The 25,630-nt window shown below is 48.0% G+C and overlaps 1 protein-coding gene across 2 annotated transcripts in view; it reads left to right on the top strand.

Moving 5' to 3' along the window:
- Nucleotides 1–25,630, top strand: part of RNF4 (ring finger protein 4) — a 46,277-nt gene that overhangs the window by 16,867 nt on the left and 3,780 nt on the right. The window contains exons 2-6 of one of the 2 annotated variants that reach the window (XM_073012570.1): nucleotides 5,210–5,369; nucleotides 9,643–9,827; nucleotides 12,099–12,213; nucleotides 14,856–14,935; nucleotides 25,500–25,509. In XM_073012570.1, the coding sequence (XP_072868671.1) occupies nucleotides 9,816–9,827; nucleotides 12,099–12,213; nucleotides 14,856–14,935; nucleotides 25,500–25,509 (217 nt within the window). In that variant the 5' untranslated portion in view covers nucleotides 5,210–5,369; nucleotides 9,643–9,815. The remainder of the gene's footprint in view (nucleotides 1–5,209; nucleotides 5,370–9,642; nucleotides 9,828–12,098; nucleotides 12,214–14,855; nucleotides 14,936–25,499; nucleotides 25,510–25,630) is intronic. The other variant, XM_008018096.3, reaches the window with a different exon arrangement.

Here is a 25,630-nt window from a genome sequence, read left to right as displayed (position 1 = left end):
ATTAGAGCATCTCCCCGTGGACTGGCTGCAGAGTTACAGCATCATTCTGGTTCTGGTATGCTCCCCACGGCCCCTTTTCCTCTGACTCACTCTTTGCTCATAGGAATACAGTGATATGAGATACAGTCATAGAATTTGGTTCCAGTCTAACCCTCTTCCTGTTTCCTGCCCACCTGACAGTCTGTCTCTGTCAATCAGCAGACTCTTTTATATATGATAGAGACACATGCACATACGAATACACAGACAGTCTCTGACTTACAGTGGGGTTTTTTTGTGTTGTGTTTTGTTTTGTTTTGTTTTTTGGAGATGGAGTCTGGCTCTGTCGCCCAGGCTGGAGTATAGTGGCCGGATCTCAGCTCACTGCAAGCTCCGCCTCCCAGGTTTACGCCATTCTCCTGCCTCAGCCTCCAGAGTAGCTGGGACTACAGGCGCCTGCCACCTCGCCCGGCTAGTTTTTTGTACTTTTTAGTAGAGACGGGGTTTCACCGTGTTAGCCAGGATGGTCTCGATCTCCTGACCTCGTGATCTGCCCGTCTCGGCCTCCCAAAGTGCTGGGATTACAGGCTTGAGCCACCGCGCCCGGCTGTTTTTTGTTTTGTTTTGAGAGAGAGCCTCGCACTCTTGCCCAGGCAGGAGTGCAGTGGCGCCATCTCGGCTCACTGCAGTCTCCACCTCCCTGGTTCATGCCATTCTCCTGCCTCAGCCTCCCGAGTAACTGGGACTACAGGCGCCGCCGCCACCTCGCCCGGCTAGTTTGTGTATTTTTAGTAGAGACCCGGTTTCACCGTGTTAGCCAGGATGGTCTCTGTCTCCCGACCTTGTGATCCGCCCACCTCGACCTCCCAAAGTGTTGGGATTATAAGGTGTGAGCCACCGCGCCTGGCCAATTTACAGTGTTTTATTTAGGATTTTTCAACTTAAGATTTATTGGAAGTTAGCCTCATTGTAAGTCAAGGAGCATCTGCACATCATATACATATATACCATAAATATACATAATTAAATGTCATACTCCTGCTAGAGTTGGGGGGGTCAATATCTGAAGTGCTTATAATAGCTTTATGTGGGGGTGATCCTCTAAGAATAAGAGAATAGTTACGTAGACCTTAAATAATCTATAAGAATGAAGAAAGCCCTGAAGCCCCCCCAACTTCCACCCTGTCAGTCACCTCTCTGTCCTATACTCTGTCACTACCCCTGAGCCTCACGGCTTTCTTCACACCTGGTCTACCCTGAATCTCCTCCTTGGTCTCCCGTCTGACTTGTTCAGTCTCCCATCTGTTCTCTTCGGCACCTTTGTTGTCCTCAGTTCTCTCCCCACCTCCACACAGTGCTTGTCTGGGACATCCCTCTTCCTTCTGCCCACCCCACCCACATACATTGTTTCTTGACTAACACCTCCTGTCACTTTAGGCCCCATTCAGTGCCACTTCCTCTAGACAGCCCAGCTTGATCCTCAGTGCAGTTAGGCTGGGACTGCAACTCCTTTGCTGCTGCTTCCACTTGCTTAGGTCACCGTGTCCCACTTCCGTGTCTGAGCTCACTGGCTGCCTTTTAGTTCCTCAGCCTGTGCATTGCAGCTGTTCACTGCTTCTTCCTCCTTGAAGAAGGGGGTTTTGTCTAAGTGACAGCTCCAGGTTATCCTAGCTTTGTTTCTTTTGAATTCTCTTTTACAGATTCTATCTACCTGCTTCCCCAAGTTTTCACACATTCTGAAATCTCTACGTCCATCCCAGTTCTCACTCTTGAGTTTCCAGCTACCTTCGGCCCTTTCTCCCTGGGTATCTCACACCCTCCTTTTCTAAAACTACACTCAGCTCCTGTTTCTATTCTCCCTTCCCTCGTTGGGTTTTGTGGTATCACTCTTGCAGGGTAAGAAGCTGGATAACCTTGACATGAGTTGTTTCTCCTTTCACCTTGGAACTTTAGGAATTCCTAGCATCTGGCTCTCGTGACCATCCCCAGTCAGGAATGACCACTTCTCTACCCCAGCTCCTCTTTTCTTAGTGGCGGGGGTGCCATCAGCACCCCACTCTTACCCTCATTTATTCCTTCAATAAATGTGAGCATCTGCTTTGTGTAAGGTCTTAGCTAGGTACAAAGTAAATCGAGCCCTGTCCCGTAGCACTTGTGTAAGTGAGAGCATCCCGGACGAGAGGCTGGAGGATGGTGGGGCCCTTTCCTGAAATGGAGTGTATGTTGGCGGAAGGAGGAGGCATGGGTTCCTTTTGGAACACACTAAATTTGAGATATCTGAAAAATCACCATCAGTGTTCCAGCTAGTTTCTAGAATTGATGTATTTGATTCCGGCACTAACATATCTATTTGAGGGTGCGGGTTGTGGTGTCAGACTGCCCTGGTTTAAGTCTAGGCTCTGTTTACTAGGTGTGGACGACTTTGGGCAAGTTACTTAACTTTAATCCTTAGCTGCTTCATATGTAAAATGGGGACCATAACAGTGCCTGTTTCCTTACCGGGTGATACGAGGAGCACATGTGGTAATATTTGGGAAGCACAGTGCCTTGTGCAGATGCATAGAAGGCACATCTCAGCTGTTGTTAGTTTTCTTATTCCACTGGACTCTCACCTACATGATCCAGAACCCTTTGTAGATGGTGAGGGCTACTTTCCCATGACCCCTAAGGTCTCCATTCACTATGTATTTCTACATTTCTGCATTTCTACATCCCCACTATGAATAAGGCAGGGAGGTATGCAGCCCCTTCTTAAAGCTGGGTGGGAGGTCGGGCGTGGTGGCTCATGCCTGTAATCCCAGCACTTTGGGAAGCTGAAGCAGGTGGATCAGCTGAGGTCAGAAGTTCGAGACCAGCCTGACCAACCTGGTGAAACCCCATCTCTACTAAAAGTAGAAAAATTAGCTGGGTGTGGTGGCACACGCCTGTAATCCCATCTACCTGAGAGGTGGAGGTTGCAGTGAGCTGAGATTGCATCACTGCACTCACTCCAGCCTGGGCAACAGAGTGAGACTCCGTCTCAAAAAAAAAAAATAAAAATAAAAATAAAAAATAAAACAGTGGGGTGTGATATCACACAGCGTTTTAGGGCTTGAGCAGAAGGTTGGAGCTGGGCACTGGGAAGGTGAATTTGGAGAGACTGTCAGCCTGTGCTGTGGGGCTGAGTGTGGTGATGGGTATGTGTCAGCCCACAGACCCTGGGCCTTTACAGTGTGTCTGCACTGCTCCAAACACTCTCTTCTAATAACTTCTGAAATCCTCACACACCATTGAGGTAGGTGCAGTTCTGTTCTATAGACAAGAAATGGGGCACAGAGAAGTTCAGTGCCATGCCCCAAGGTCACAGGTTGGGGTTCAGGTGCCTGGATTTATTTATTTATTTATTTATTTATTTATTTATTTATTTATTTATTTATTTATTTTGAGACGGAGTCTTGCTCTGTCACCCAGGCTGGAGTGCAGTGGCCAGATCTCAGCTCACTGCAAGCTCCGCCTCCCGGGTTCACGCCATTCTCCTGAGTAGCTGGGATTACGGGCGCCGCCACCTCGCCCGGCTGGTTTTTTGTATTTTTTAGTAGAGACGGGGTTTCACCGTGTTAGCCAGAATGGTCTTGATCTCCTGACCTCGTGATCCGCCCATCTCGGCCTCCCAAAGTGCTGGGATTACAGGCTTGAGCCACCGCGCCCGGCCAGATTTTTTTTTTTTTTTAGATGGAGTTTGGAGTTTGGCTCTCGTTGCCCAGGCTGGAGTGTAATGCTATGATCTCAGCTCCTCCACCTCCCAGGTTCAGGAGATTCTTCTGCCTAATTCAAGAGTAGCTGGAATTAGAGGCATCCACCACCACTCTCGGCTAATTTTTTGTATTTTTTAGTAGAGATGGGGTTTCACCATGTTGGCCAGGCTAGTCTCAAACTCCTGACCTCGGGTAACCACCCGCCTTGGCCTCCCAGATTACCCGCCTTGGCCTCCCAGAGTGCTGGGATTACAGGTGTGAGCCACCGCACCCAGCCGGTGCTTGGATTTCAATCCCAGTTGCCTGGCTCAAGAGATGTGCCCTGATTGCAGTGCCAGCCTGGCTCCACACACCATGCTTAGGAGTTAGGTCTTGATAAGGAGCCAGGGAAAGTTGCTGTGGCAAATGTTTTGGAAAGATGGCCTGGCAGTAGGGTAGATGGGCACCCAGGGACAGGAGACCCAGCATGAACAGGCATGGTAATGGTGCAGAGAAGGATGACACGGCAGCAGCACTGGGGATGCACAGAGGGTGGATATGAAGAGCATTCCTGTTGTTTCCGCCACCTGGATTCCTTTCACCTGTATCTGCTTTGCAACTCCATCCCATTATGCTACTTCAGTATGTACCATGGTGTGGTCTCTGGAACAGCAGCACCTGGGAACTTGTTAAATTGGAGGGCCTAGCAGCCTGGGCTTAACAAGCCCTCTGGGGGAGCCTGATATAGGCTCATGCTTGAGAAGCACTCTCCTAATTTAAGCCGCTAGCACCCAGCAGTGGGTGACCACAAGGGTCTTGTCCTTGCTTTGGCTGTCTCTTAGTCCCTCAGCCTTGTCCTGTGCTCAGGGCTTGTGGCTCCATTACCCACTGCATTGCTGACACTGAGTTTACCGTGTTCAGCCTCACTTCTCAGTGAAATCCAAGGGCCTCTCAACCTCTGCATCTGGTGATTTCTCTGCCTTTGCTCAAAGCTTTTACTTGGCTTCCTAGTCCACAGTCTCCTGGTTCACCATTCGCCTGGTCCCAGCGATAAGTCTCAGCTGGACACACAGCGTGCTTTAGAATGAGTGGCTCTTGTCTCCTCGACTCTAGATGGCGACAATGAAATTGTGGGAAGAGCCTGAGGCTCTGAGCTCTGTTTGGCCTCAGAAGCTCTGTCCCTTCCCTTCCGGTTACGGTTACTGAGGAGTTGGTGTGGTCGTGTGTGGCAGTCCTGACTTGCACCTCTTTCCAGGCGTTAGCACAGTACCTTGCTGAGATGTCAGGAGCCAGAAAGGAAGTAGCATAATAATTACAGTTGCAGACTTTGGGATCAGGAAGTCCTATATGCAACAAGAATACTTGCTTCCTAAGATGAATATAGAATTAAGGATGTCATTGCGTAACATATTCAGCAAAGAACCTAGGGACAGAAAGGACCAGTACATTATTGAGCTGAGCTTTGTTTCAGTGATGTAAGTGGCAGCATTTATCAAATCAGTATCTTTGTTTTTCAGGACTTGAAAATACTGGAAATCTGTCCGGATCCAAATTCTTTTGCAAGCCAGATGAGTAACCAGACGGCATGAAAGGTTGAGAACATTTGACTTCCCTGCAAACCTTGGTATAGATCACTTCCTTTTCTGTAGGTTGGCACCAAAGAGCACAATGAGTACAGTAAGTTTTATCTCTTGAATTTGTGATTTTTTAGGGCTAATTAACTACCTTCTTCCTTGTAGCACATGAATGAAAGTGAGTTCCATAATGGCACTTCAAAGTAGCCCCACTTCTTGAAGGAGTGTGTATAGGATCTTTCTGGTAGTTACATCAGCTCACTTATCGACACTGAACTAAATTCCAGTCATAAAGGGCAGTGTCCAGAAGACAAAAGGCTAAGAAGGAATAACTTAGGGTTTGGTAATCTCAGACCTTCACAGCAGTTGTCAGTGTCATAGAAATACTAAGACTTTTTGCTTTTTAAAATTATTTGTAGACTGGGCATGGTGGCTCACACCTGTAATCACAACACTTGGGAGGGGTTAAGGTAAAAAGATCACTTGAGCCTAGGACCAGCCAGGGCAACATAGGCCCTATCTCTACAAACAAATAAACAAAAAAAATTGAGCCAGGCGTGGTGGGGTGCCCCTGTAGTCCCAGCTGCTTGGGAGGCTGAGGCAGGAAGATTCCTTGAGCCCAAGAGTTCAAGGCTAGCTATAATGACACCACTGTACTCCAGCTGGATGACAGAGTGAGACCCTGACTCTATAAAAGTCTTTCCACCCAGTTTTCCATTTTTCCTTCCATTTTGTTTCCCTGTGACGTTCTTGGTTCATTCATTGTGAGCATGATAGTAATGATCCATAGTGAAAAGTTTCTTATATTCTGTGACCAAAGTTGATTCGTCATTATAATGACTGTTTAGAGCTTTTGTTTATTTTCTGAAACAGGGTCTTGCCCTATCACCCAGCCTGGAGTGCAGTGGCCCGATCTTGGCTCACTGCAACCTTCACCTTCTGGGTTCAAGTGATTCTTGTGCCTCAACCGTCCACATAGCTGGGATCACAGGCGTGCACCTCCCTGCCCAGCTGATTTCTGTATTTTTAATAGAGACAGTTTTTGCTATGTTGGCCAGGCTATTTTTGTTTGTTTTTTGAGATGGAGTCTCTCTCTGTCGCCCAGGTTGGAGTACAGTGGCACTATCTCGGCTCGCTGCAACCTCTGCCTGCCGGGTTCAAGCAACTCTTCTGCCTCAGCCTCCTGAGTAGCTGGGATTACAGGCACCTACCACCATGCCCAGCTGATTTTATATTTTTAGTAGAGACGGGAATTCACCTTATTGGCCAGTGTGATGGCAAATTCCTGACCTCAAGTGATCTTGGCCTCCCAAAGTGCTGAGATTACAGGCATGAGCCACTGTGCCCAGCAGTTTTTGTTTGTTTTTAAGAGACAGGGTCTCTATCTGTCTCCCTGTCTGGCGTGCAGTGGTGTGATTATAGCTCACTGCAGTCTCCAACTCCTGGAGTCAAGCAGTCCTTTCACCTCATTGTCCTGGGTAGCTAGGATCATAGGCATGCACCGTCACACCTGGCTAGTTTTTAAGAAAATATTGGTTGGGCGTGGTGGTTTACACCTGTAGTCCCAGCACTTTGGGAGGCCAAGGTGGGTGGATCACAAGGTCAGGAGCTCAAGACCATCCTGGCTAACACGGTGAAACCCCGTCTCTACTAAAAATACAAAAATTAGCTGGGCACAGTGGTGGGCACCTGTAGTCCTGGCTACTCGGGAGGCTGAGGCAGGAGAATGGCGTGAACCCAGGAGGCAGAGTTTGCTGTGAGCTGAGATTGCGCCACTGCTCTCCAACCTGGGGGACAGAGTGAGACTCCATCTCAAAAAAAAAAAAATTTTTGTAGGCATGGAGTCTTGCTTTATTGCCCAGACTGATCTTGAACTTCTGGCTTCAAGCAGTCCTCCCACCTAGGCTCCCAAAGTGAGTGACCATATCCAGACTGTTGAGAGCTTTTATCGCATCTGTAAGGCAGCTCTGGTTTGGTGTAATTCAGGTATCACGTGGAACCCCTTGAGCTCTAGAGGAGATTGCCTGAAGGTCCCCCTGTCCCAGTTTATTCCCTACTGATAGAGTTCCCACTGCACGGTGGTTTAAATGATCTAAACTCTAAAGCAACTGTTGTCTGAGATCCTGAATTCCTTGTCAGACCAGATGTGAAATAGCCTGCTGATTTCTTCCAGTGCTCCAGAGATGCTGTGAATGGTATGGGAAGATGGATGGTGGGGGCAGGATGAGGCTGAACAAACAGCTCTCAGAGGGAACGGTCATGGAAATGCTGGTCACACCCTCTGAGTCCTTTGAGTGCTCACCCTCTTCTGTTACTTCCTGGCCATTCCTGGCCCCCATTTTGCTCCAGGACCCACTTTTGATGGTGATACACAAAAAAGCCTGCTTCTTTGACCTCCCACCTTGGTGCTTCACCTGCAGGTTACCACATAGCTCACCTATAGGGAAATAGGTGCTCTAAGCCTTACCTCTGAAGCCCCATCTCTGCTTAGGCTGGATCAGAACAGGCAAAACAATGTAGCTTTTTGTGAGTGTGTGTGTGTGAAGAAATTGGTTAAAATTCCTGAAAGTTATGGTGTGGTTATAGCTTATGTGGTTGTGATTGGATGGTCAGTTTTCACCAAAAGCTATGGACCTCTGAGGGCCCTGCTAGTAAAAAGAAGAAGAGTTATGACCAGAATTACGGGAGGGTGAGAGGGGAGAGTTCTGCAGATATTCCTGGATTTATTGAGCCTGTCTTGAGTGGTGCAGGGAAGCTACTTGGGGGGAGGAGGGGGCTCAGAGAAAGCAGAGTGGGAGGGTGAAGGATGTCTTCAGGAAGGAGGTGACATTTGAGTGGGTTCTGGAAAGCTGGGCAAGAATTGGCCAGGTGAAGAAAGGGAGGGATGGGTACTCCAGGCAGGGAAGAAGCTCTGGATAAAGGCATGGAGGGGTCGATAGAGCAGGCAGGAAAGAGGATTCCTGAGGTTAGGGAGCGGTGGGGACATTCCTGTAATTATCCATGAGGGGAGATTTGGGGTCCAGGACCCATGGCTGCTTTCTCGGCTCCCTCAGTGGGGCCCAGAAACCACAGGTAGCTGTGGGACATGAAGGTCTGCTTAGCAGTGGCTAGTAAGAAAGACTTGGTCTGCTACAGACTGGGCATGGTGGATCACAGGAGTTCGAGACCAGCCTGGCCAACAAGATGAAACCCTATCTCCACTAAAAATACAAAAAAATTAGCTGGGCATGGTGGCAGGTGCCTGTAATCCCAGCTACTCGGGAGGCTGAGGCAGGAGAATTGCTTGAACCCAGGAGGCAGAGGTTGCAGTAAGCTGAGATTGTGTCACTGCACTCCTGCCTGGGCGACAGAGCCAGACTTTTTAAGACAGAGGTCATGCTCTGTCACCCAGGCTGGAGTGCAGTAGGTGCAATATTGGCTCACTGTAACCTCTGCTACCCGGGTTCTAGTGATTGTCCTGCCTCAGCCTCCCAAGTAGCTGGGACTACAGGTGCATGCCACCAGGCCCGTCTACTTTTTGTGTTATTAGTAGAGACAAGGTTTCAGCATCTTGGCCAGGCTAGTCTTGAACTCCTGACCTCGTGATCCCTGAGAATGGGGTAAATATTAAAGAGTCCTAAGTGTTTGAAATGCTTGTTTTCCGGTGCTGTAAAAAAATAGCATTTGAACATAAATTTAATATTTTTAGCAAGGCCTTTTTTTTTTTTTGAGACGGAGTCTCGCTCTGTCGCCCAGGCTGGAGTGCAGTGGCCGGATCTCAGCTCACTGCAAGCTCCGCCTCCCGGGTTCACGCCATTCTCCTGCCTCAGCCTCCCGAGTAGCTGGGACTACAGGCGCCCGCCACCTCGCCCGGCTAGTTTTTTGTATTTTTTTAGTAGAGATGGGGTTTCACCAGGTTAGCCAGGATGGTCTCGATTTCCTGACCTCGTGATCCGCCCGTCTCGGCCTCCCAAAGTGCTGGGATTATAGGCTTGAGCCACCGCGCCCGGCCAGCAAGGCCATTTTTATACTTTCTGCAGAAAGGGTACACTCACCAGTAGTTTTACCGTGAGAGTACATTGAATAAAGGAGACAGGGTTATTTATAACTTGGTGTGTATACCCTACTGCTGTGTCCGGTTTTTATTGGCTGGAATGGGACCTCACATTCTGTATTTGTCCCAATTGGTTAGTAACTTACAACTTTTTTTGTGTGTGGTGGGGAGGGGAGATGGAGTCTTGCTCTGTCCTCCTAGGCTGGAGTGCAGTGGTGTGATCTCGGCTCACTGCAAGCTCTGCCTCCTGGGTTCACACCATTCTCCTGCCACCGTCTCCTGAGTAGCCGGGACTACAGGCGCCCGCCACCACGCCCGGCTAATTTTTTTTGTATTTTTTTAGTAGAGATGGGGTTCCACCGTGTTAGCCAGGATGGTCTCAATCTTCTGACCTCGTGATCTGCCCACCTCAGCCTCCCAAAGTGCTAGGATTACAGGCGTGACCGCGCCCGGCCAGAACTTTATAAAAGAGGCAAAGGCAGAGGAGAATAAAGGAATGAGGAAGTAACTTATGGAATGCTGAGAAAGGTAAAAATAACTTTTAAATAAGGAAGAGAAACAGGTTATGATCTAATGCTTGCTTGGACTAATATAAGCATGCTAGGGTAAATATTTAGGCTAAATTGTAGGAGCTAAGAATATAAAGTACATTGATTTCTTTATTATGGCTAGCAGATATTTAAGAATGTTAGTATAGGTCTTTGAGTAAATTTTGCTTTTAAGAGAAGTTACTATTTATTTGTAATTAGATGGAGAGGAAAGTCTTTGAAGAGGAGCCTCTACTTTTTACATAAGTAACCTAGTGGCTGCTGGGGAAACCCTTAAAACACTAGGCAGTAGAACTCCACTGAGGTTATTGTCAGCTCCCTTGAGGCCAAGAGCAGCTGCTCACCTGGGAATTATGGCTGCTGTCACTTGGCCTCTGGGCCCTCCTGGGGCTGGTTTTGTGCTCCTTAGTCGGTGGGAAGTTGCTAGACCCAGCTTCATTTCCAGAACATCTCAAGCTGCCATTTGATAAGAGTAGCATTGCAACACAGATATAATTAGGCTTATCCCTGTTACCTAGCGTGGGCTTGGCTGGGTTGTGAGTGTTCCTAGATCTTGTATGAATCTCACTTGCAATATCTGGTCCTTTCAGAGTTTCCTGGGACAGATTGACCCTAGTAAGGCTAAGGAATTGGGATAGTAGCATATTCCACCTCTACGCAGTACTTTACATACATGATCTCATTCAGACCTTATAACAGTTCTGCAAGGCTGGTACTGGTGGGGAACTTGAGACTTAGTAGTGCAGTACTTGTCCAGGTGGTCCAGTGTGAAGGATAGCAGGACAGGGCACAGGGGAGAAGAGCACAGAAATACACAGTGGGAATAACAAGGCAACAGGCTGTGTTGGGAGGCTCTGTCTCTTGGTTAAGGTGGAGGGTATTCTCAACTCGTCTTTTGGGACCAGCCAGCCCAGAAATGGCTAGAGCATATTGGCAAAAGGCAGCCTAAGGATTTGGAAGAAAGGCTGGTCAGAGCGTCAGTTGCTGATCAGCCAGTTGAAAGCCTGAACCTTCTAGAAGACATGGCTCTTGGGTAGCCACTGGGAACAGGCTTAAAACAGGTTTGGTTCTCTGAGTTCTTTGTGGGGGATGATTGTCTGGTGTGAATCACAGTTGATAATACCCTGAAAGGTTCAAGGCCACGTTTCCCAGGGGAAGATGAGCTTTCCACAATGTATAGAAACTCAGAAAACTCCAAGTTCTTTATGCTAAGAAACAAAAAGGGCTCAGAAAGGCTGGACACAAAGTCAGGGAAGAGAAATTGATAACTTTTGGTTAAAGGGAAGGGTTTCCAGCCTTTTGGCCAGGGCATCCACGGCAAGTCCAAATCCTGACTTGCCCTGAAGCTTTTGTAAAGGGATGCATCGTGTCCCTTTTGACGTGCCGATAGTTTTTGGTTTTTTGGGTTTTTTTGTTTGTTTTTGAGACGGAGTCTTGCCCTGTTGCCCAGGCTGGAGTGCAGTGGCGCATCTCAGCTCACTGCAAGCTCCGTCTCCCGGGTTCACGCCATTCTCCTGTCTCAGCCTCCCAAGTAGCTGGGACTACAGGCGCCCGCCACCATGCCCGGCTAATTTTTTTTGTATTTTTAGTAGAGAGGTGTTTCACCGTGTTAGCCAAGATGTTCTCGATCTCCTGACCTCATGATCCGCCTGCCTCGGCCTCCCAAAGTGCTGGGATTACAAGCATGAGCCACCACGCCTGGCTTGTTTTTGTTTTTTTGAGATGGAGTCTCACATTGTCGTCCGGGCTGGAGTACAGTGACGTGATCTCAGCTCACTGCAACCTCCGCTTCCTGGGTTCAAGCGATTCTCCTGCCTCAGCCTCCAGAGTAGCTGGGATTACAGGTGCCTGCCACCAGGCCCAGCTAACTTTTTGTATTTTTAGTAGTGATGGGGTTTCACCATGTTGGCCAGGCTAACCTTGAACTCCTGACCTCATGATTCTCCTGCCTCAGCCTCCCAAAGTGCTGGGATTATAGGCATGAGCCGCCACCCCAAGCCGACCTGCTGATGGTTTGATAAAACAGAAGTTTTACTTTCTAGAATTTCTACTTGTTGTATGTCTTGGATGATTTCTCTCTATATAAGCATTCAGTATTCTGGAATCTCAAGTTTTGAGAGGAGCCCTAACTTCAAGTCTACTCACTGACCTGTTAATGAGGTGAACCGTTTCTGTTGTTGCCCCTTTAGTTCTTCCTGAAACCCTGACATTCTGGTGTTCATGTGACTATTCTTTCCCCCTTGCTACTCAGAGAAAACGTCGTGGTGGAGCAATAAATTCTAGACAAACCCAGAAGCGAACTCGGGAAGCAACCTCCACCCCCGAGATTTCCTTGGAAGCAGAGCCCATAGAACTCGTGGAAACCGGTAAGATTGCCAGGGACACTACAACTCTGGGATGTTAAAGTGGAGAGAGGTAGCTCACTGTACCAGGGTGAGCTATTAGAAGGTGTTTTCAGTGTCTTTAGAAGGCCTATGCAATCTCAACTCACCATTTACAACTCAAAGCTTCACGGATTCTGAAATGGCCTCTCAGCTGGTTTAACTATTCAACTCTGATAATGTTTAGCAGTGGGGTAGGACCCATTTAGAAAAGAAAAGTCTCTAGTGCAAATGAGATAGCCCACCTTTTCTTTTTGAAATTACATCCCCCATTTGCTTGACCTCATAAAGGACTTGGCCTTCCTCCTCTGGTTTTCATTAAGACACAAAATCACCCAAGAAGGTAAACTTGTCCACAGAGCTCTCTGTGTTAGAGCTTGGTGTAGGCAGAGTCCAGATTGGATTTCGCCTTTCTGCCTGCTCAAGAAGTGGTTGATGACCTGCTTGAGTTAAGTCCCTTTGCTCTGCATATATTGTTTTTATAACTAGGATATCTGCAAACTGGCATTTTAAACAGAAGCAGCTCAGTGCAAGATAAATTTCATGGGCCCCCCAGGAGTAGTGAAGTTCTCTATGTGGTCTCTGAGTTTCACTTCTACAAGTGAATTCTTGAAAGCCTTGACTTGAGGCTGAGATCCTGGCTCTAGACCAAAAAGGAACCAACTGCTTTCCAGCATGGCACTTGTCATCCTCTAGGCAGTCTTACCCCTGTGTGTGCTTAGGGCCACCCATTAGAGCACTGTTTTGTTTTTCTTTTTGTTTGAGACGGAGTTTCACTCTGTCACCCAGGTTGGAGTGCAATGGTGCGATCTCGGCTCACTGCAACCTCTGCCTCCCAGGTTTAAGCAAGTCTCCTGCCTCAGCTTCCCAAGTAGCTGGGATCACAGGTGCCCACCACCACACCTGGCTAATTTTTTTGTGTTTTTAGTAGAGATGGGGTTTCACCATGTCAACCAGGCTGGTCTCAAACTCCTGACCTCAGATTGTCCACCTGCCTTGGCCTCCCAAAGTGCTGGGATTATCAGCATGAGCCACTGCGCCAGGCCTAGAGCACTGTTTTTGTAAGAGCCCAGAATTGTGTTCACCAGAAAGAGAATGGTTCAATAAATTGTTGTATATCAGTATATGGACTGTTGGGCAGCCCTTCTTTTTAATAAAGAATGCAATAATGTTATATAAATTATATTGTATATCTAAGGTTATCATGGTTTTTATTCCTGTGAAACTTTATGATACAAGAAAATAAAACAGGCCAGCCAGATTGCTTGAGCCCAGGAGTTCCAGACGAGCCTGGACAACATAGCAAGACCCTATCTCTACAAAAAAAAAAATTAGCCAAGTGTGAGAGGCTGAGATCAGAGGATCACTTGAGCCTGGAACATTGAGGCTGCAGTGAGCTGTGATCATGCCACTGCACTCTAGCCTGGGCAACAGCAAACCCCCACCTAAAAAAATTTATGAGAAGTTATGTTAGGCTGGGCGCTGTGGCTCGCGCCTGTAATGCCAGCTAAGTTTGGGAGGCTGAGGCGTGTGGATCACCTGAGGTCAGGAGTTCCACTGTGCCTGGCCCATTTAGTGCTTTTAAATATTAATAGTAATCAGAAACAAAATGGTTGTGAGTCATTTTTTACTTTATATAAATGGAAGTTGTACATTAACTGTTTGGTCCATGTCCTTCTCACCTTCATCCTGTGCTCACACAGACATCACAGTATACCCTAAGGGCTGAAAGGCAAGCTTCACAAGAGATGCAACCCATTTTGTGTGCTGAGGTTCTAGGGACCAGTAAATATCACTGTTATTCTCCATCCAAGTAGGGAGACACTTGGGAGATAAATGGAGATTAAAAGTTTGTCCTTGGCTAGGCATGGTGGCTCACGCCTGTAATCCCAGCACTTTGGGAGGCTGAGGCGGGTGGATCACAAGGTCAGGAGTTCAAGACCAGCCTGGCCAAGATGGTGAAACCTCTTCTCTACTAAAAATACAAAAAAATTTAGCCAGGGATGCTGCCGGGTGCCTGTAATCCCAATTACTTGGGAGGCTGAGACAGAATTGCTTGAAGCTGGGATGCGGAGGTTGCAGTGAGCCGAGATGACGCCACTGCACTCCAGCCTTGGCGACAGAACGAGACTCTGTCTCCAAAAAAAAAAAGAGTTTGCCCTAGATTAACCAATGAAGTTACTAAACTAAGCCTGACTTTTGGTCCTTAGGCCAGGTGAGAGTGGTCTGCTTCCCCTACTGGGAGGAGCAAAGGTTTCAGGCTGGTCCATCCCAAAGAGAAAGGCCCAGGGCTGGGCATGCATGGTGCCTTCCCCCAGATGGGGCACAGAGGCGTAGCCGTGTGGAAGTGGGATGCCATGGAATAGAGGTGTGCACGTGTGCACACATATATAACCGCCAAGGTACATTGTAAAAACCATACATCCCCACTCAGAGCAGAATTCTGGAAGGGTGTTTACTGGCTTTCCCTCCTGAAGGAGGTGTTGGTCCTGGTGCTCTTTGCAGTGTGTACTTCAGGATTATTTTAGTTTGGGGTAAACGTATATTACGTTTGCAGTCATACTAAAGGGTAGAGGGATACAACCTTATTTTCCTCTTAATGCTTGTTGAAATACTTTCTTTTGAAGCTGGAGATGAAATTGTGGACCTCACCTGTGAATCTTTGGAGCCCGTGGTTGTTGACCTGACTCACAATGACTCTGTTGTGGTAAGTGTTGGAGTGTGAGAGTCGGCTCTTTCTTGGGTGTGGGTCCCTGGCCAGTGCCAGCATTTGACAGCCTTGGTCACAGACTACATACAGGTCAAGGTTATAGCTTATGCTAAAGAAGTTCATGCATCTTGTGGAATTGAGCTTTTAGAAAGAAACTGTAACAACAATAATAATAAAGAAGTACATGCATTCAGTGACGAGAGCCCAAAATGAAAAATGTTTCAGGAAAAATTTGTTATGACCTTGTTGCCTATGGAGTAGGTCTGTGTAACCTGACCTTGCCACATCTGGGCACAAAAGTGGTTTGGGGAAAATCTCAAGGCCCCCACATCTGCCTTCAGTCCCTGATTACACAGTTTACACCAGCTGTGTGACCTTGGGCACGTGACTTAGCCTCATTCACTTTCCATGAAATGGGGACAGGTCACTCATGTCAATAGGGCATGGTGTAAGAGATCTTACAAGAGATGCCATGTTTGAGTGCCTGACACCTAGAATGGTGCCCAGTCACTGCGAGTTTATGCCCTCCCACCTGAAAGGAAAGAACGTTGGCTCAGCACTGCCAGTGGGAAATCTCTCAAGTTCTAAAAGCACCTGCTGTTGAGCATGGCCTCAGGGGATGCAGGCTCCCTGCATTGCCACCTGATACCTGCTGCGTCCTGATGCCAGGGAGGCTGGAGTCCAGGAGGCTGCCTGTATCCCTGTCCCATGGCACCGGTTGCAGACTGCAGGGGACGTGTGTGTTGCGTGTCCTGCCTGCCAGGAGGGAGGCCTTGTCTGATCAGAGGACACATGGAGAAGCTATTTCTAGTAGACCTGTTTCATGGTACATGCAGGTCTGGGAGTCTGGTCAGCATCCTAAGTGCAGGTTTGCCTCTGGAAGATACCACTTGAGCGTTTTCTGACAGTGTGCTCGGGCTGCAGGTCAGGGGTGGGGGCAGTGGCACACTTGGCAGCATTGGCAGTGGGGTGGTAGGTGCTGCTGAGGAGGACTGTAGGGTGTGGGGGCTGCTAGTAGCTGAGTCTTCGCCTTGGCCCTGGGCTCACTGGTGTTTGGGTTATCCTGTCTGGCTAATGCCAGGGTATCTGAACAGGGACACACCATAGGTGTTGCTTCTTAACTGTGCTGAGAACTTCAGAATAGGATTGTACTGAGAAATTTCAAGACTTCAATCCATAGAAAAGGGCAGGGATGGAAAACCATCTGAGATAAGCAGCAGTGGGTTTAGTTGTAAGTAGTCTCTGCTTAGGTCTCATTAGTGTTTTCTCTGAGGTACATATACACATATGACTTTGCTTATCGTCCCTATGTACTCCATGGAGTTCTGGAAAGATAACTAATTTGGTATGTTAACTGAAAGCTATAGCACAGTCACTGATTTTTTTTCCCTGTTTTTCTTTTTCCCAGCTGACACCTTGGTTTCACCAGTTGCTAATTAAAGCTGGAAAGTGGTGTCTGCAAGTTTTTTTTTTTCTTGAATACTCTGTGTTCACCATTCTTCTTGGCCTTCTTTCTGCCGGACCCTGAGGAGAGAGCTAGGATTCTGACCACAAGAAGACAATTACTGATTGACTTTTGTTGGCTGACAAACCAACATCATTTCCCCTTTCACACTTGTGTTTTCTTTTGCTTTAGAAACAGGATCTCAGACTGGGTGGGGTGGCTCACGCCTGTAATCCCAGCACTTTGGAAGGCCGAGGTGGGCGGGCCACAAGGTCGGGAGTTTGAGATCAGCCTAGCCAACATGGTGAAACCCCATCTCTACTAAAAATACAAGGATTATGGCGGGCACCTGTAATCCCAGCTGCTCGGGAGACTGAGGTAGGAAAATTGGTTGAACTCAGGAAGCGGAGGTTGCAGTGAGCCAAGATCACGCCACTGCACTCCAGCCCAGGCGACAGAGTGAGATTCCATCTCAAAAAAAAAAAACAAAACAAACAAACAAAATACAAAACTTAGCCAGGCGTGATGATGCACACCTGTAATCCCAGGTACTCGGGAGGGTGAGGCAGGAGAATTGCTTGAACCCAGGAGGCAAAGGTTGCAGTGAGCTGAGATCACGCCACTGCACTCCAGCCTGGATGACAGAGCAAGACTCTGTCTCAAAAAAAAAAAAAAAAAAAAAAAAAAAACAGGGTCTCACTGTGTTGCCCAGGCTAGAGAGCAGTGGCATGATCATACCTTACAAATGCAGCCTCCAACGCCTGAGCTTAAGTGATTCTCCCACATTATCCTCCTGAGTAGCTGAGGCTACAGGTGCGTGCCACCATACCCTGCTAAATTTGGGTGGGGTGGTGGTGGTGATTTTTTAATATTTTTGTAGAGACAGGGTCTCACTGTGATGCCCAGGCTAGTCTTGAACTCCTGGACTCAAGCAGTCACCCACCTCAGCCTCCCAAAGCACTAGGATTACAGGTGTGAGCCACCACACTGGCCAGCTTTGTTTTGTTTTGATGACTAAACTGCTCTTGCTACAAGGGCTTCCTCTCTGCACTTCCCTACCTTCCTTCTGTTTCCCTGGGCTAGGGCTCTATGTTGTCAGTCCTACTCCCAATTAACCTGGGACTGCCTGGTTAACCTTTATAAGATCTGCAGTCATTGGGAGACCCAGGGACAGGGAATATTGGCATTGAGGGAGCTGCCCTGGAAAATGGATGGGTGGCCAGAGGGAGAGCTGATAGGTAAAAGGGAGACACTCCTGGCTTGGGAGGCAGGAGTCTTAGGTTCTGGTCTGAGATCTACTGGTCAGTTTGATCAGTGGATTTATCTCACACTGTCCTTAGTGTTCTCAGCCACAAAATAATTGTTTTGGACTTGATAGCTCTTGCTAATCATTCTCCACTTATTTTTGGTTTTAATAAGTCCATTTAATAAATGCCAGTTTATGAATTTACACTGAGACATATACCTGAGTTTGGAATTCTGCCTCTCTGAGCGAATCTGTTTGGGAGGCCTCTAATGCTATTCACTGAGGACAAGGGGCATCTATAGATGGATCATGTGTTCAGGGTGACCCTAGACTCCACCTGCAGGAGAGTATAAAATGGATAAATGTATTCTTTCTGGAAGTGGGGTAACCTTCCTTACCAGTTCCACGAGGACCTGTTGAATAGCTTGAGTGCACTGCTTTAGCTCCTGTAGCTCTGTACCTTTAAGATAGGAATCCCTGGATACCAGGATCCAGAGGTAGCTGTCAGAACATCAGGGAACACTCTAAACTTTGTGCCTGTGGTCCCAGCTACTGGGGAGGCTGAGCAAGGAGGATCTCTTGAACTCAGGAGTTCAAGGCCAGCCAGGGCAACGTAGTGAGACCCTGTTTCCTTCAAAAAAGAAAATAAGACTGGAAACTCTGCATGCAGGTGTGCATATTCTTCCGACTTTCGAAGGAATTCAAAGCCCCTGAAATATGAAGGGAAATGAAAAATGTGGTAAGATGCAATGAGAGACTTTGTTCATCTCGCTTTATTACTTTCCCTCAAAATGAACTTTCATTTTTGGCATTGCATTGCCTAAAAAAGGCGTCACTGCTGCGTCCCGAGGTGTGAGTGTCTTTGATTTTTACTGGATAAATGCCAGACTGTTTTCTAAAGAGGGAGCAGTTCACATTCGTGCGCATGTTTGAGGTTCTCCACATCCTCGTGGTCACTGTTAATTTTAGCCATTCTGATGCTTGTCCAGTGGTGTCTCATTGTAGTTGTAATTTGTGCTTTTTGATTACTAATGGGATCAAACACCTTTTCATGCTTATTTTTCTCTTTTGTGAAGTGCCTGTTATAAAACTTTTTTGTTTTATAACTTTTTTTTTTTTTTTTTTTTTTTTTTTGAGACGGAGTCTCACTCTGTCACCCAGGCTGGAGTGCAGTGGCAAGATCTCAGTTCACTCAGTTCACCTCCACCTCCCAGGTTCAAGCGATTCTCCTGCCTCAGCCTATTGAGTAACTGGGATTACAGGCACATGCCACCATGCCAGGCTAATTTTTTGTATTTTTAGTGGAGATGGGGTTTCACCATGTTGCCCAGGCTGTTCTTGAACTCCTGACCTCAGATGATCCACTCGCCTTGGCCTCCCAAAGTGCTGGGATTATAGGCATGAGCCACTGCACCTGACTGTTGTATACCCTTTTTTTTTTTTTTTTTTTTTTTGAGATGGAGTCTTGCTCAGTCGCCCAGGCTAGAGTGCTGTGTGCTATGGCGCAATCTCGGCTCACTGCAAGCTCTGGTTCCTGGGTTCACACCATTCTCCTACCTCAGCCTCCCAAGAAGCTGGGACTACAGGCGCCCACCACCACGCCTGGCTAATTTTTTGTATTTTTTAGTAGAGACGAGGTTTCACCATGTTAGCCAGGATGGTCTCGATCTCCTGACCTCGTGATCCACCCGCCTTGGCCTCCCAAAGTGCTGGGATTACAGGCGTCAGCCACCGCGCCTGGCTGTATACGTTTTTTAAACACAACTTTCGTATATAAACTTTTTTCATCATAAATAGGACTTTTCGCTGTAGCACCTGTCTCATCCCAGTAGCTTTTCCAGAATTGCTGTCTTCACCATAAAAGCTCCCTACGTTTCCCAATGCAAACCTGAGTGTTTTCAGCATTTTCACTTTTCTAACAGAGACATCACGGAGGGGATAAATAGATTTGCAGGCCTTTCTGTGTCTTCTCCAATGCTGTTTGGAATAATTTTCTCCACCACTTCTTTCAAGTTACTTGTCTGCATCTCTTGGGTCATAATTTCCATTATCTTAGAACTGTTAGTGCTGAGGTTTTCTTTAACCATTGGTAGTCTAGACATCAACATGAGCTTCAATCATGGTCTGCCCCTTTTTTTTTTTTTTTTGAGCCAGTGTCTCGCTGTCACTCAGGCTAGAATGCAGTGGCATGACCTCAGCTCACTGCAACCTCCGCGTCCTGGGTCCAAGCGATTCTCCTGCTCCTCAGCCTCCCGAGTAGCTGGGACTATAGGCATGTACCACCACGCCCAGCTAATTTTTGTATTTTTTGTAAAGACAGGATTTCGTCATGTTGTCCAGGCTGGTCTCGAACTCCTGACCTCAAGTGATCTGCCCAGGTGGTCTGCCATTTTTAAATCACAGAACACATTTTGTCATGGGTAAGACCCATGCATGGAAGCTAGGCAGTTTTTGCCCTGAACATCTTGAACAGTCAGCTTGAGTTTTCTGCAAATCAGCAAGCCTTCAAACATAACCCTTGAGGCCATCAGATACAATTTTGGTTCCTTGAGTCCTATCAGCTTTTTAAATAGTTGAAGAAATTGAACTAGAACAAAGCAAACCATTGGTTGTCTTCTTCCCCCTCCCGCCCGAGACAGAGTCTCGCTCTGTCACCCAGGCTGGAGTGCAGTGGCACAGTCTTGGCTCACTGCAACCTCCATCTCCAGGGTGCCAGCGATTCCCGTGTCTCAGCCTCCTGAGTAGCTGGGATTACAGGTGCATGCCACCATGGCCAGCTAATTTTTGTATTTTTAGTAGAGACGGGGTTTCACCATGTTGACCAGGCTGATCTTGAACTCCTGGCCTCAAGTGATACACCTAAGTCAGCCTCCCAAAGTGCTAGGATTACAGACGTGAGTCACCATGCCCAGCCTCCTTGGTTGCTTTTTAACTGCAAATCATTTTTTTTTTTTCTGTTTTGTGTGCCTTTTCCAAATTTGTTGATTTTTTTTCTTTTTTTTTTTTCCCCCTTGAAACAGGGTCTCACTTTGTTACCCAGGTTGGAGTGCAGTGGTGCCATCACGGCTCACTGCAGCCTGTACCTCTTGGGCTCAGTTGAGCTTCCTGCCTCAGACTCCTAAGTAGCTGGGACTATAGGGGTGTGCCACCATCCCTGGCTGATTTTTTATATTTTTTTGTAGAGACAAGGTCTTACTATGTTGCCCAGGGTGGTCTCAAACTCCTAGGCTCAAGCAATCCTCCCACCTTGGTCTCCCAAAGGGCTGGGATTATAGTTGTGAACCACTGAGGCTGGCCTTGGATCACTTCATGAGCATTTTCAGTATGCCCATCTCTGCTCTGGCTAGAAGCAATGCAGTGGTAGAAAAGAGACTGGCACCTCTCTTCAAGGAATCGAGATTTTTTAGGGGGAGATTATTGAAAATGTTAGTTAGGCTGTTTTTCTTAAATTTCCAAATATTGTCTCTTAGTAAGGTTGATTTTTCTGGAATCTTTTTTTGGTCTGTTTCTACAGTGTATTAATAAGTCATACTATTTGTGTTTTATTCTGTATCCTGCCTGGTTTTCCATTTATGAGACTCTGTAGAAAGGATGCTTGATATTTCTGGAAGGAAGGAAGAGACAGAACCCTGTAGATCTCCGGGTATAAAGGACACAGGAGGCACACTGTTGGAATAAGTGAGCCAGCCCAATTCTATAGGAAGAAAGAAGAGCTCAGGAAAGCCCAAATATCATATCCAGGAATTAGTCAAGATGGGTTGGCTGCTCAGCTAGAACGTAATTGTCAGCACCAGTCTTCCCAACGCTCCTGCCAGTGCTCCACTTAACAGGCGTCAGTAACTGCATGATGTGTGTAGCTACTGGACATCGAGTAGCCTTTTGTGTGCACAGTGCTTGGAGATGGCTGTGTCTCCAGTGGAGCAATGGGCAGTGCTGTGAGCTGTGAAGTTGTCTAAAGCAAGTGTGTCTCGGTGCTCTCGGCTGGGTGAACATTCCTAGAAATGCTAGGGGCCAGCCTGAGTGTATGGGACCCCAGTGATTCCTATACTTGTTTCTTTAATGCAGAGGTGTTCTGAGGCTCACCTGTGCTTTTAGAAGCACAAAGGGGCTTCGAGTGACCAATCAGATGTGCCTGCTGCAGGCCCACTTGTCTCTAAATGCTCTGACCTGTGGGCTCTTCTCCATAGTTATGAAGTTAGAGTAAAATAGAATGTATGAGGGAGTGAATCTTCTTCTTTTCTTTTTTCTTTTCTCTTTTTGAGACAGGGTCTTCCTCTGTTGCCCAGGCTGGAGGGCAGGGGCCCAATCTCGGCTCACTGTAGCCTCAACCTCCCAAGTTCAAGAGATCCTCCTGCCTCAGCCTCCGGAGTACTGGGACTACAGGCACTCACTGCCATGCCCAGCTAATTGTATTTTTTGTAGTGACGGGGTCTCGCCATGTTGCCCTCCCAGGATGGTCTCGACCTCCTGAGCTCAAGCGATTCAGCCCACCTTGGCATCCCATGGTGCTGAGACTGCAGGTGTGGGATACCATGCCCAGCCCAGGAAGTGTGAATTTCTGGTCTTGGGCTAGCTTACCACAGTACTAATTAAACTATTCAGTCCAGGGGATTAGTTCATTGTTCTTATTTCAGTTTTGTTTTTTTACTTATCTTAAAGGCCTCTCAAATGGATTAGAGGCCACAGAGCTTGTGTTGCACCTCTATCCATCTCTCAACTCATCCGGTAGGCGTTCATGAAGCGCTGGTACTCTTCCCCTTGCACCCATCTTCTGTGCTAGGCAAGCACTGTGCCACCTGCAGGGCCACAGCTGTGAGTTAAGTACATTACAGAGTTCTTGAGATGTCTGCAGGGATTCTGGAATTTGATATGACTTGGCCACTGTGTGGAGGGAACACCAGTAATCAATACTGTATTGGCCACCAGCTGAGAGGCCAGGCTGTGGGGTGTGTGTGTGTGTTTGAGACGGAGTTTCACTCTTGTTGCCCAAGCTGGAATGCAATGGTGCGATCTCGGCTCACCACAACCTCCGCCTCCCAGGTTCAAGTGAGTCTCCTGCCTCAGCCTCCCAAGTAGCTGGGATTACAGACATGAACCACCACACGCCCAGCTAATTTTGTGTTTTAGTAGAGACGGGGTTTCTGCATGTTGGTCCGGCTGGTCTCAAACTCCTGACCTCAGGTGTTCTGCCCACCTCGGCCTCCCAAAGTGCTGGGTTTATAGGCATGAGCCACCGCGCCCAGGCTTTTTTTTTTTTTTTTTTTTTCTTTTTGAGACAGTTTCACTATTGTTGCCTAGGCTGGAGTGCAATGGCGCGATCTTGGCTCACTGCAGCCTCCACTTCCTGGGTTCAAGTGATTTTCCTGCCTCAGCCTCCCAAGTAGCTGGGATTACAGGTGCCCACCACCATGCCCAGCTAATTTTTGTAGTTTTAGCAGAGGCGGGGTTTCATCTTGTTGGCCAGGCTGGTCTCAAACTTCTGACCTCAGGTGTTCTGCCCGCCTTGGCCTCCCAAAGTGCTGGATTACAGGCATGAGCCACCCTGCCCGGGCTTTTTTTTTTTTTTTTTCCTTTTTGAGACAGTTTCACTGTTGTTGCCTAGGTTGGAGTGCAATGGTATGATTTTGGCTCACTGCAGCCTCTACCTCCCGGGTTCAAGTGATTCTCCTGCTTCTGCCTCCAAAGTAGCTGGGATTACAGGCGCCCACCACCACGCCCAGCTAATTTTTGTAGTTTTAGTAGAGGCGGGGTTTCACCTTGTTGGCCAGGCTGGTCTCCAACTCCTGACCTTGAGTGATTCACCCACCTCCACCTCCCAAAGTGCTAGAATTCCAGTTGTGAGCCACTGCGCCTGGCCTGTGGTGTCATTCTTATGCTGAAGACTCATCTGTAAGCTGTTTTTCTCTCATTGAAAGTGGGGACAGTCAGAATTGTTACCAGTGAGGAAATACTCTGGCCCCCCCTGTTCTTATGCACCCAGTAGTTGTGTGTATATCACCTGCTGCTTGCCAGCAGCCCCTGGGCTCAGGGCTCAGGACAGGCCTCAGTTTGGCACCATCCAGGGGCAAACTGGGTATGACTCACAGGAGACCATGAAGGCCACACTCTCATGGCTGGGGAACTGGGAGTGTCATAGCCCTTCCAGGTGTCCACACCTAACTAGTGGGTCATCTTGGCAGAGGGTGGGGGCATGCTGGAGCTGTAGAAAGCTGGGATCATTTCAAGCCACAGAAGAATTTGCTTCTGCTCCCAGCTAAACCCAGGGGTTTCCACAAGGGCCAGCACTGTTACCAGAGCCTCCTTTCTAGATTTCATGTGGACAGTACATTGTGCTGGCCCTGGTAAGTTTGGTCCTGTTGATGAGGTTGACTGATTGTCCCTGGATTTCCCTTTTCACCTTCTGCAGTCTCCTCTAAGAGGAAAGGGGAGCACTTTTCAGTGCCTCCACATGTGTGGATTATATTCTCATCTGCAAATCGAAGACCTTTATACTCAGGCCTATATTCTTCCTGCATGGCCATTTGTGTATGTCAGGATGCCATATGGGAAACAAAATCCACTCTAATTATTCTTAAGCTTAGTAGATTTTAACATGGAAGGAGAAGCCTAAATCAGCAGTCTCTGGGCTGCGTCGCAAGGAATAACTCTTGACCTCGAAGTATTGACCCACCTAGGGAGCTGCTATGTCTGCTCCACGAAGAAAGTCTGGAGGTGGGATCCACCCCCTGCACTCATATCTTTGGGTTCGAGTAGACAGTACTGCAGACCCTTTCTAGGGAGGAGAGGCCTGGACTCAAGACATAGCAGCCTCTGCCAGAACTGTTTCTTCATGATGCAGCTATGCCTGCCAGTGCCAACACCCACAGCAGCTCAAGTCGGCCTCCACCCCCTGCCCTGCCAGTAGCATGAGTGTGTCTGTTTGAGGGAACATGGTTCACGTCCAGGATCCTAGCTGTGCGGGAGTCAGAGTAGAGGATTAGAGCTTCTTGTCACTGTGGGGCAGATATCCTGCCCAGGGAACAGGCAGGGTGAGGTGAGCAGTAGGGCTTTGGTGGTGAGAACTTTTCCTGAAGCAGTCCCTCCTGCATGCTGAGCAAGAGGGAAAGGGCGTTCCACTGACCTCCCTAGATGGGTAAGAGCACTTGGCCAGAAGGTGGGAGGAACTGAATTTGAAACTGTTGGAGCAGAAATTGTCTAGCTGTAAGTTCTGAGCTGGCAGGTAAGGGGCTTGTCAGGTTCTTAGACCCCCAGGACACAGAATTGGATTGAGCTCTGTCCTTGGTGTGTGTCACACGCACTGGTCATGCATAGCCTGCTTTTCTTTGTTAGTTATTTGTAACAACCTACTGAGCAGTGCAAATCCTTCTCCACATGAAGGCTCCACCTTAACAGGGGCCTACATCGGCCGTGTCAGCTTGCGAAAGCATGGTGCCCCTAGTGCTGTCTGAATGTTCCCTGCCTCATGTAATCCTCACAACACCACAGTCAGATGTGGGCTCTGGTGACTCTGTTTTTCAGAAGAGGAAGCTGCAGCCCCCAGATAGTAAGTAAGGTCCCCAGGTCTTGCAGCCAGCACATGGTGTGGCTGTGGCTGTGGCTGTGGCTGTGGCTGTGGCTGTTCACGCTCCCAGAGACTCCACTAAACACCCAACAGGGAGAGACACAGCACATCGGCTGGGAGGTGGAGTGACCTGGGAAATGGGCTTGATTGACTGGGGGAGGTGCACAGATACTCTGCGGGTGGGAGGAGGGTGGGGCCCCTGCTGCTCACCGGAGGGTGTCACAGGTCAGAAAAAAGAAATGCCTTCATTTATCACTTATATCAAACTGATTGCTTGTTTCTCTTTTGTTTTTCTCCTTCTTTTTACAAGATTGTTGATGGTAAGTGGTTTCATTTCCTTTTTCACTGGGTTTGGAGCAAAAACTGCCTTAGGTGAGAGCTGCGGTGCCACAGGCCTTGGCAGACCTTCCCCAAGGGCTTGGAGCTCTCCAAGCAGGAAGA

This window comes from Chlorocebus sabaeus, chromosome 27 (assembly GCF_047675955.1).
Source record: "Chlorocebus sabaeus isolate Y175 chromosome 27, mChlSab1.0.hap1, whole genome shotgun sequence".
Classification (NCBI taxonomy): Eukaryota; Metazoa; Chordata; class Mammalia; order Primates; family Cercopithecidae; genus Chlorocebus; species Chlorocebus sabaeus.
Note: the sequence above shows the minus strand (reverse complement) of the source record. Positions and strands in the feature narration are given on the sequence as shown.